This window comes from Rattus norvegicus, chromosome 7 (genome assembly GCF_036323735.1).
Source record: "Rattus norvegicus strain BN/NHsdMcwi chromosome 7, GRCr8, whole genome shotgun sequence".
Classification (NCBI taxonomy): Eukaryota; Metazoa; Chordata; class Mammalia; order Rodentia; family Muridae; genus Rattus; species Rattus norvegicus.
This window is the reverse complement of record NC_086025.1, coordinates 24,846,441-24,858,607: the sequence shown is the minus strand read 5'-3', so window position 1 is coordinate 24,858,607 and position 12,167 is coordinate 24,846,441. Positions and strand designations below refer to the sequence as shown.

The 12,167-nt window shown below is 42.0% G+C and overlaps 1 protein-coding gene across 17 annotated transcripts in view; it reads left to right on the top strand.

Annotated features, from left to right (window-relative positions):
* Nucleotides 1-12,167, top strand: part of Mybpc1 (myosin binding protein C1) — an 85,912-nt gene that overhangs the window by 45,074 nt on the left and 28,671 nt on the right. For all 17 annotated transcript variants that reach the window (XM_063263768.1, XM_008765256.4, XM_063263767.1 and 14 more), the window contains 7 exons: nucleotides 1,030-1,162; nucleotides 2,997-3,121; nucleotides 3,916-4,021; nucleotides 5,340-5,506; nucleotides 7,908-8,070; nucleotides 9,918-10,024; nucleotides 10,571-10,704. In XM_063263768.1, coding sequence (XP_063119838.1) covers nucleotides 1,030-1,162; nucleotides 2,997-3,121; nucleotides 3,916-4,021; nucleotides 5,340-5,506; nucleotides 7,908-8,070; nucleotides 9,918-10,024; nucleotides 10,571-10,704 — 935 coding nt within the window. The remainder of the gene's footprint in view (nucleotides 1-1,029; nucleotides 1,163-2,996; nucleotides 3,122-3,915; nucleotides 4,022-5,339; nucleotides 5,507-7,907; nucleotides 8,071-9,917; nucleotides 10,025-10,570; nucleotides 10,705-12,167) is intronic.

Here is a 12,167-nt window from a genome sequence, read left to right as displayed (position 1 = left end):
TTCTTTTTTTCCGGAGCTGGGGACCGAACCCAGGATCTTACGCTTGCTAGGCAAGCGCTCTACCACTGAGCTAAATCCCCAACCCCCTGTCTGCTTTCTTAACAGACTCTTCCATCCTTTTGACTGGGCCCCTCGAGTTTGCCGCTCACTCCCAATAAACTTTCTAGGGTGGGTTCCTCTGGCTATGATTTGAAACACAAAGTTGGGGATGGGGCAAAAAGGAAGAAAGATAGCCACTAACTCTCCCACCTTTTCTGTGCTGGGTCATTTTCCAGCTTCAGTTGTATATGTCAGAGTGATATTAAACCTATATATTTCTTCCCCCTTCATGTTCAGATAGAGTTAAAAACTCCCATTGTGGTGTTTTAAAGATCTGGCCCTCACTTCTAAATGTTACCCTTAATTGGTTGAGAGCTGGCGCTCAGGAGGGTCTGTCGGCTGCTGCTTTGTTTGCACAACTCAGCCATCCCTGCTGACTCACAACTCCTTCTTGATGATTCCAGAAGCAAGGAGAGTCACAGGCCTTTATAAACACTGAGTTCTGAGTCCATGTGCTAGGGAATCAGCTGCAAATCCAATATTAATCTTTCTCTTTTCAAAATAAGAGACAGTGAATATATGTGCCAATAAGTGCAAAGGCGTTTTCTGCCAAATCTAACCCCTTTAGTTTGAACCTGGGAACCCACATGGCGAGAGGCGAGATCAAATTCTCCCAAAGTTCTCTTCTAACACCGATCCCCAAAGCGCATACAGGCAGAGACAAAATAAGTAAGTGTGATTTAAAATTAATAGGAGTACTATTTTTTCTCATGCTTCTTTTTAAAAACATGAGAGTTCCCTTTACATTTTAACCCATCTTACTGTCTGCATGTCAACAAAACTCTGAAATAGAAGTGGTGATCAGAAGGCTTCCGAAGTTGCTCTTCCCCGGGACAGTTTTTTGTTCTTAGATTTTCATGTGTACTTTAGCTACTTAGACTGGTAGCCTTTGTGTATGCACGGTGTCGAATTGTTTGTTCCTATCTGCAGCTTTTGCGAAAATCCTCGACCCTGCATATCAGATCGATAAAGGGGGCCGAGTAAGATTCGTTGTGGAATTAGCAGACCCAAAGCTGGAAGTGAAATGGTTTAAAAATGGCCAAGAGATTCGACCCAGCACCAAGTAAGTGGGTGGTAAAAGGCTCAGTTAAAATATAAATGAACAATAGTTTGACCTAACTCTTACAGAATAAAAGAACATTTTAGGCATCTGCTGTCTATCCGTGTGTGTGTGTGTGTGTGTGTGTGTGTGTGTGTGTGTGTGTGTGTGTCCCAGTGTCTTTATAATGTAAAACTGTATGGAGAGAGGAGAAAGGTGGATGTCACTTTTCGTGGATTTTGGAATTCTGAAAGTCACAGTGCTGTGTGAAAAAGCTCTTACATCTCCTCAGGCTTTCCCAGTGAGTCGAAATTATTTCGTGTCACTACATGTTTTATGTCATTATCTCAGAGCATCGTCAAACTTCTCTCTGTTCAAAATAATAAAACTTAGAAACATTTGAAATATACATTTGATATGCCAGATGAAAACCACATCTCATAAGTAGAAGGTTTTGGTTTGGTTTGGTTTGGTTTTTGGTTTGGTTTGGTTCGGTTTCCCCAAAATCACAAGAGTCTTTGATGGTGACTGAATATCTACTTGGGCCTTGTTGGCAGGACCCACAATATTACATCTGAACAGAACTATTGGATGTTAAGGTATTGAAATGTAAACCTAAGCCTGTGTCTTATTATGTCTTGCCCCTCTTCCAAAGGAAGGCATCAAACTGATCCCCAGTACCTAATGATATTGCTAATCTGTTATGAAACTACTTCATAGAGGTCCCCCTTAGTCCGGAAGGTTCTCAGCTCCGGCATATCATTTTAAGTTAATAAGTTCATAACATGTACACTGACACAGCCTTTAATCCCAGAAACCTGTCGCTTCTAGGATACAGTAAAGTGGTCTCCAGCTTTTCCATGGGCTCGTGCCAAACAGCATGACATGAGATGCTAATATTTATACCTGGGGCAGAAGTCTCTTGACTCCCTCAGACATTAATTTTCTTGGTTAGCTTCATTAGAAAATGTTCTCGAGGTCGTTCATTTGAGAGATTTCCCCGATTTGGTTTGCTCAGCTATGAGAACGCTCTCGTGTGCTGCTCCATAATCAACACATAGGATTAGTGTAGCATATATTAAGGCTTCTAGTGTTCTGTTTCTGAACTTCATTTTTTAAGTGGATTTGCTTTGATATGTATTGGTGGTTTTGCCTTAAATGCCTGGCCACTGGTGCCCCTGGAGGCCAGAAGATGAGTTACAGATGAGTTACGTAGGTGCTGGGAATCAAACCCAGTCCTCTGGAAAAACAGTCAATGCTCTCAACTGCTAAGCCATCTCTCCAGCAGGGACAACACTTTCTTAATAGAGAGTAACCCTGAGACAATAGTCCCAGTATTTAAGTTCATGTAAGAGACTATATATTTGCTTCTGATCTCAATTAAAGTTAATTATTGCTTGAATTGCCCAAGTATTTATTCATCCAACATACATATTCCGTGTTCATGGGCTAAAGAATGAAGGAAATGTGTGTAAATGAGGAAGACAACATCTCTGCCATTTTGTAATGTACAGAACTGTGGAGTTAAAAATCTTTCTAACACACTCAACCAACTCTATCTTCCAAAAGTGAGTTAAAAATTAAACTACATGAGATTTTTTTTATATTTGTACTGAGAGCATATATGAAAGAAAAGAATAACAAATTAAATAGATGTATAAATATACATTTTCCATGTATCATATGAATAAAAACAAACTTTCGTCTGACATGTTAGACATATAAAATATGCTGCAAAAATAGAAGATCATAGCTATATCCTTGATGCTCAAGTATTAACAAATTATAAGCCAGATTTACTAGTAAAGTTAAAAAAAAATCAAGGTCTCACACTATGGCCCCTTCCTGTTTAAAACAGATACATCTTTGAGCACAAAGGAAATGAGAGAATCATGTTTATTAATAACTGTGCACTGACAGATGATTCGGAGTACTACGTGACAGCTGGAGATGAGAAATGTTCTACTGAGCTCTTTGTAAGAGGTAAAAGGAAACCTTTTCTTGCATTATCAAGGGGCTAGGGCTCTCCTTCCAGGGACACTGATCCAAACCAAAGGCAAGGTAGACCCTTCAGCCCAGAGAAGAAGCAGTCGCCTCCCTCTCTAGAAATCTCCGGCTCGCCTGTTAGATTGGCTCACTGTTGCAACTCTGACAGGTATCCTGAGTCCTACTTAGTCTTCTGTTTCGTTGAAGAAGAGAGAAGCAGAGGGAGGGAGAAAACGCCCCTACAGGAAGCGTCCTCATGGTTCTGACTTTAAGCCAAGCGCTATTCTGCAAAACAGATTATTTTAGCTATAGCTTCTGAAACCCAACGTACTTGAATGGATAGTCCACAGTTTGCCCACTTAGCTGAATAAAAGCCGCTTTAATCAAGACAAGGGCATCATTCGCTGGCGTTAGAAGAGTGGCTGGGATAGTAGAGAAAGCCAGGTTGACTGTATTTTCTTTGTTAAGCCCTCCAATTACAGACAATCCCATCCCCTCTCCTTGACTGAGGGCCCAAATCAAAACCTTCAAGCTTTATACATCCTCATTCATCCAAACTGTCCACCTTACTCAGTGAAGGCAGGATATTTGGTGTATATTTTGTGTGCTCTCCAAACGAATAATTTGTTTTGCTGTGAACAGACATGGAGAGTCTCACCTCCCATTTCCCCACCAGATGATTCATTGATGATTCTTTCCCCTCTGCTGCCATTTCCTCCACAAGCAAACTGGGGTTCAAGACCCAGACTTTGGATATTTTCATGGTTTTTGATTTCCCCTTTTCCAACTAGAGCCTCCAATTATGGTAACAAAGCAGCTGGAAGACATGAACGCTTACTGTGGGGAGAGAGTAGAGCTGGAAGTCGAGGTGTCTGAAGATGACGCCAATGTGAAGTGGTAAGTGGCTTTTCTGGTACCTGTTTGCCTCTAATAGACAAAGTATCTTGATAACTATAGAATGCAACATGGGAGTGGCTTTTAAACACAGAGGAGATCACAGCCTTTTTTTTGTACTAGCAGAGATAACTAAAAACATCCTCTGATCTGAAAAGCCAACTCCCAGAAATCTATGCAAAGATGTGTAGGGAGGCAGGGACTTACTGATAAATGGACCTTGGGTTTTCTTAGACTTTGTAACAGGCCTTACAGTGTCTAAGGTGGGAAAACATAATGTACCTGTTTTCTATTTAAACCCTCATTGTTGCTGGGAATGTAACCCAGTGTGAGAGCGCTTGGCTTTAGCGTGTTCAAGGCCCCAGACTCCAGCCCTACTGCCCTAAGAATGCAGTTTTCAGTCCCTGGGAAGATATGGTAGGCTGAAAATCACCAACTCCTTTCAAAAGTTAAAAAGGGCAGGGGGCATAGCTTAGCGGTGAGGCTGAGTGAGCTTGTGCGAGGCCCTTAGTTGACTATTTCACACATGCATGCACACGTATATGTGTGCACATGCACATACACACACACACACACACAGAAACAGAGAGAGAGACAGACAGAGAGAGAGAGAACAAATAAAAGCTTGAGGTGGTAGGAACTGAAGAGTCGTTCATTACATGTTCTATGCAAGTTAGTTCAAAATTAAAAACTAGTGGGTTTAAGGTTGTAAAATGAAACGAATGGATGAAATGAAGAGGAACACGGCGAACCATACAGCAGGAGTGTGAAGTCGTCGGCATGGAAAAGGTTGTTAGTATTTACTCTAGAATCCAGAGAGCTTTAAAGCGCCTCCTGAGAGCAGAAGTAGAGCCAGATGGCTGCTCTTTCAGAGGTCCCGAGTTCAAATCCCAGCAACCACCTGATGGCTTACAACCATCTGTAATGTGATATGACGCCCTCTGGTGGAAGGAGAGCAGGCGCTCATGTTCTTTCAATGTGATTTTGCACACAATACTTGTCACACTAGGGATCAACTGGTGGGTCGACCAGTAGGCCTATTAATGAAGTCTCGTTCTTTAACAAATCCTTCCGGGGAGTCTGGGGTCTGTTAGGAACCTTGGAAGACACTGCAATAACACAATAAACTAACATTTATTTCTTGGAATTAAAATGTTTTGCTTTCACAAATATATATACATATATATGTTAAATATTTCATATATATGAAATGTAAATATATTTTTGATTTAGTTTGATTATACCTCATGTCACCCCTCTTTATAGTTTTCATCCTCCCACTGAACCTTTTCTTTCTCCCTTTAAACCCATGTTAATTCAGGTTTAAGAATGGTGAAGAGATTGTCCCTGGTCCAAAGTCAAGGTACAGAATTAAAGTGGAAGGCAAAAAGCACACTTTGATCATAGAAGGAGCGACAAAGGCTGACAGTGCGGAGTACTCGGTCATGACAACCGGAGGACAGTCATCGGCTAAACTAAGTGTTGACTGTGAGTAAGGCTCCGTTAGATGTCTCCTACATTGGCTTACAAATGAGATTGTGTTTAGTAACTCAGCTGTTCAGAAACTCTCCGTCTACTTGATCCGATACTTGTGGCATTTCGAAATAGGTAGAATTGGACTCCACTCTAGCTGAGTGTCATATCGGGTTCTCTTAGAAAGGAATCAACTACTTGGTTTAATTGTAAAGCCTTGGGCTGGAGAGATGACTCAGCTGTTAAAGGCACTGGCTGCTCTTTCAGAGGTCCCGAGTTCAAATCCCAGCAACCACCTGATGGCTTACAACCATCTGTAATGTGATATGATGCCCTCTTCTGGTGTGCAGGTGGCCTTGCAGATACAGTACTCATAGACATAGAAATAAATAAATCTTAAAAAAAAAAAAAGTAGTAGAGCATCAATTCTGGGGACGAGAAAAGTTCCCTAGAGAGCCGGAGAGATGGCTCAGAGTTTAAGAGCACCAGCTGCTCTAACAGAGGTCCTGCTCATAACCATCTGTAATGAGATATGGCGCCCTCTCCTGGCCTGCAGGCATACATGCAGGCAGAATGCTGTACAGATATAAATGAACAAATCTTTAAAAAAACAAAAAAAGTTACCCAGAAAATGTGCCAAACCATAAATATGTCAAAAAGCTTAACTATATCTCTCTATCAAATTCAAATCATTAAACGAAGATTTAACATTCAACTTGCAGTTCGTAATTGCCTTTGGTGTACGGAGAAAGTCCTTTAAGCCTAGGGTGCCACCGGGAACTCTCGGTTAAAGAGCTTGTTTGCAGATGGTAGGCTTCCAAAGCCTAAGAGAATTAATCTTCTTGTCCAAACGGCCTCTTAAAGCAGCGGTTTCTCGACAAGAGTCTATTCGCAGTTGCCACGAAAATGAAAACAGCAGGATGCCGTGATCACGGTTACTCACACATGCAGAGCACATCTTTCCTCTTTACTCCTTTGTTGGTCCAGCTGCACTTCATATGATCACAGACTTAAAAAGAAATCATCCCGGGGCTGGGGATTTAGCTCAGTGGTAGAGCGCTTACCTAGGAAGCGCAAGGCCCTGGGTTCGGTCCCCAGCTCCGAAAAAAAAAAAAAAAAAAAAAAAAAAAAGAAATCATCCCGACATGCTTCTTACGATCCACAGAAGTGTGGCCATTTTAGTTTAATATAAAAATGTGTGTTGGCCATAGGCTAGTTTTTTTGGTTTGTGTGTTTTTTCCCGGAGCTGAGGACCAAACCCAGGGCCTTGCGCTCACTAGGCAAGCGTTCTACCACTGAGCTAAATCCCCAAACCCCATAGGCTGCGTTTTATCTGACATTTATATCCACTGAAAGTAATTGGAATCAGTTCTACCTTCACGAGATTATGTATTTCTAAAATTTATTATGCTGCATAAACGTGCGTTAATAACCAAAAGGTTTATATAAATAAATAAGACAGGTTATTACAGTCCAAAAATGCTCTGCTAGGCATACATTAAAAACAAAATAAAGGGTGGAGAAACGGCTCTGTTGTTAAGACCTGCACTGCTCTGACAGAGGACCCACATGGGTTCAATTGGAATACCCACATGGTGGCTCAGAACCTTCTGTAGCTCCAGTTCCAAGGAGTTTGATGCCTTCTTCTGCCCTCCATGGGCCCCAGGCATGCACATGGTATATATACATATATGTAAGTAAATGCCCATTCATATAAAATACAACAAATAAATCTTTTTAAGAAACAAAAAGACCGGGCTGGAGAGATGGCTCAGTGGTTAGGAACACCGACTGCTCTTCCAGAGGCCCTGAGTTCAAATCCCAGCAACCACATGGTGCCTCACAACCATCTATAATGAGATCTGATGCCCTCTTCTGGTGTGTCTGAAGATAGCTACAGTGTACTCATATATAAAAAAAATAAATTTTAAAAAAAGAATGAAAAAAAAGAAACAAAAAGACCTCATTCAAAAGAACAAAAAAACAAACAAACAAACAAACAAAAAAAACCCGTACCATGTATCCCTCCCCACACCCGATAAATTGTTGGTAAACACAGCACTTGACCTTGAAAGGGTCCTGAGGCTTGCTTGTGCATGGTGTTGGGATGCCTGTAGCTTTAAGGGCACCACGAAGTCTCATGAGGATTATTTGAAGTCAGGTGAACAGTTATAGCCTTAGGTTGAGTGGATGTGGTTCATATCCTATGGATGAGCATGGAATCTCGTCGTGGATATTTGAGGTGATGGGACTGGTGCCATGCTAGGTTCTGCTCGGTTACATCATCTGCGTTGGAACAGTCTGCCACCTTCGGAGCACGCGTTACAGACTCTCTGACAGGGCACTGTGAAATGCTACCATGTTAGCTTGTCTGGAGTTTCGTGGCACAGATCCGTAACCCTCCTTATCTCTGCAGTGAGACCTCTAAAGATCACAACGCCTCTGACTGATCAGACTGTAAAACTTGGGAAAGAAGTATGCCTGAAGTGTGAAATCTCTGAAAATGTACCAGGAAAATGGACAAAAAATGGACTCCCTGTTCAGGAGGGGGAACGTCTGAAGGTCGTTCACAAGGGAAGGTAAGCAAGCCAGGTGGGCTTGTCAACATTCACTTCTCCTGCTTCCTAAGTGACACATCCACTGACTCTCTGGAGAGCAGGGAGATGGCTTATCTCTAGTCAGGTAAGAGCTGGTGATGGCTTTGCTGTAATCACATCCTGATCAAGATCTTCTGTCTACACCTCACACTATGGTCTTATCATGTAAAACCTATCAGGTGCACCATCTAAACACGTGGTTACAGGGGTGACTGTGCATTCTAGAAGACCTGACAGATGACCAGCTGGTCCGAATGTTCAGTAAGAGGTCGAGAAGCCGTAGGTTTAGACCCAGCAGTCACGTGCTGAACTTCTACCCTACTCTGCTCAACCGATGTTGTTTACCCGACTTTGTAGAAATCGAGATAATGAGGAATAGTACCAAACCCTTAAATAGGACCCATTGAGTTGACATGACCATGGCGTTCCCTCTGCTTTAACCTGTGAAAGGAAAGTAACTAGGGAAGAGCATACATGTTGTTGTCTGTTGCTGCTTCTGCTGCTCTTCATGTATAATGCCAGCCTTCTCTGCAGAGTTTATCAGGGCACTCATTCTATTTTATAGCACTCGTTGCCTGATCACAGAATGCAAATAACTGTCAATTAAGATCCTCATTTCATGGGGCTGGAGAAATGGTTCCGTGGCTAAGAGCACTGGTTGCTTTTTGAGAGGATCAGAGTTCCATTCCCAGCACCCATATGGTGGCTCACAACGATCTTTAATTCTAGTTTCAAAGGATCGGATGCCCTCTTCTGGCCGCCACAGGCACTGCATGCACACAGGACACATGGACACGCAAGCAAAATACCCATACACATAAAATAAAGTAAATCTTTAGAAAAGAAAATAAGACCCTGACACCATAATTATGGTCAGCCTTTAATAATAACAACTATCACATGACCTTCCTTCTATTTTTGTTTTATTATGGGAACGCATAATTGCCTAGAATTGAGCAAAGATTAAGGCAAGAAATTGAACTTTAGCTTATGGGCTCTCACAACAGATCACAAATAGATTTCTGGGACTTAAAACTCCTTTGAAATTTTATGTGTATATAAAAACACACATTCATAATATCCTTATGTCCTTCATATGTGTGTCTATGTCAGTATATGTGCGGTGCTGGGGATTGAACCCAGAACCTCATATGTGCTAAGTTAATGTACCACTGAGCCACACCCCTATCCCCAAATTGCATACATTTTTTTAAGAAGAAAATTTTAAGACAGGGTTTCTCTGTGTAACAGTCCTTACTGTCCTAGAACTCACTCTGTAGACCAGGCTGGCCTCGAACTCACAGAGATCTGCCTGCCTCTGCCTCCCGAGTGCTGTTATTACAGGCATGCACCACCACCTCCCAGAGTTAAACTGCACACTCCTCTGACATTTTACAAGGAAAGGATGCATTGGCCCCATCCAATCCTCACTGATCCACGGCCCATAAACTTAAGAACGATTACTCTTTGGTGTACACAGCCAAAGTCAGCATTCTCCTCTCTGCTTTCTTCTATATTTAAATGCAACATTATTAAGATGCTAGATCTTGTTGCTTTTGTAGTTATGAGGAAGAAGAATAATAGACACTTGCACACGTAATAAACAGGTCATATTTGTAGAGACTATACTCTCATATAATCCAAACCAGATCTGACCTGGGTCAATAAATAGAATAAACTTCCACCCTGCCCCCCCCCACACCCTGTCCCTCTCTTTCTCCCTCTCCTCTATGAAGAGGTGAAGAATAAAGGACAGGTGTCTCTTCAGCTTGGGCGGTGTGTATATTCTCACTCTTGCAAAGTGACATATGTTTTTCTTCCTCCTTTAGGATCCACAAGTTAGTCATAGCCAATGCTCTCATTGAAGACGAAGGTGAATATGTGTTTACACCAGATGCCTACAATGTTCCTTTGTCTGCCAAAGTTCACGTCATCGGTGAGTAGACCACAGGAATTACTGAAGTAGATCAAAAGAATTATTGTATAGCGGCCTACTTGTTTGTTTACCTTGGACTCTAATGCATGAGAAACAATGACTTATGAGAGACATCAGTTGCTATAGTATTCATTATAAGTGGTTGATTTGTAAATATGACAAGAAGCAGTGTTATAGGGTACCAAGCACCAATTGCCATGAGGACTTATATATATATATATATAGATATATAGATAGATATAGATATAGATATATAGATATATAGATATTGAACTTTAGCTTATGGGCTCTCACAGATCACAAATAGATTTCTGGGACTTAAAACTCCTTTGAAATTTTATATGTATATAAAAACACACATTCATAATATCCTTATGTCCATATATATATATATATATATATATATATATATATATATATATATATATACATATTTTACCCAGATTAAAAACTGATTGTTACCAATGCTTATCAGTAGCCAGTCTCTAGCCAAAATACCAAATGAAAATGTCTGAGGGATAACAAAAGCCCTGCTGACTGTTCTAGACCCTCCCAAGATCATCCTTGACGGCCTGGATGCTGATAACACCGTGACAGTGATTGCCGGAAGCAAGCTTCGTCTGGAGATTCCCGTCACAGGGGAACCACCTCCCAAAGCCATCTGGAGCAGAGCAGATAAGGTTTGTTACACTTGCATTTTCTCGCGCTCAACACTCACCCATGAACGCCACACACAAGCAGGGGCATGCACATGGGCCAACCCTCTCCTGTGATTCAGGTGCAGGGAAGAGGCATAGATCAATAGGTAAGCTACGGCCAGGTGCGGTTGTACATGGCTTTTATCCCAATATTGGAAACAAACACAAGCAGACTTCTGTGAGTTGGAAGCTAGCCTGACCTCCATAATGAGTTCTAGGACAGTCAAAGCTACCGAGTGAGACCCTGTCTCTAAGCACGCACGCGAGTGCACACACACACGAGTGCACACACACACACACACACACACACACACACACAGAGAGAGAGAGAGAGAGAGAGAGAGAGAGAGAACAAAACACACACACAAACAAAAAAAAACCCACAAAAAAGTTCATTACAGGTATAATTCCTCTGAGAAGAGAATAAAAGCTGATTTTCAGATGAATCTATTAATCACTTATTTTCTTATTTCTAGTCACCTACTTATTTGGCTAAGCATGATTTTCTGATGTGTGAACATAGTCCCGCCTTATATTCCATGGATGTCATGGGGCAGGAAGAAAAAGTGCCGTGGAAATTACAGGATATGATAAGCTGGTCATGGGGTCCCATTCCATAACAGTGATGCTGAGTAAGATAGGAGTATTCAAGGACAGCGAAGGCTACCTAAAAAGACCCTGTCTTTAAACCCCCACTCCCCGAAAATTAATTAATTAATTAATTAATTAAATAACTAAAACCCGAGAGCACATTGTGATAGCAACTGGGCAGACAGTCACCAGAGCCTCCACGGCTGACAGTAAGAAACGGCGTCCATGAACTCTGAAGGGAAGTGATCTGCTGAAGGCCAGTAGGCACCACGGTCCAAGGACTGAGAAGGAGCTTAATTAATGTGTGGGAGGCCTAGAAAGCCACTGGCGCTAGGGCTCGTAGACCAGGAGAGAACAGAAGAGTCGGGGAGGGGCTGTTAAAAGTGTCTCAGGTTAAGCAATCCCTGGCTTCCTGCTGGGAAAAGAAAATTAAAAACCGGATGAAAGACTTAACTTCCAGAAAAAACCGGAACCTCGGGAATCCAGCTTAAACTCTCACATAGAGTAATCCTCAAATTAAAAAAATTATGTGAATAGTTCTCTTTCTGGACTTTGGAACTGGGTCAAGTTATGAAAAGCAATGGCTCAGGATATGACAATAGGTGAGGTATCCCACACTGCCTTCCTTACTGCCCTGGGGGAGTTCCCCAGTGGTGGTGGCAGCAGGTGGGGGTGGGGGTGAGGGGATCTTACATATAGAGCCTTTGCCTGACACCTATAAGGCCCTGGTTTGGGCTCCTGGGGGTTGGGGGAGTTGATATTTCAATTACAGGGACTCTAAAGACCATTTAGGGTTTTTTCATATAGGAAGCACAAGGAGACAGGAGTTCATGCACCCGAGTGGAAAACTGCTC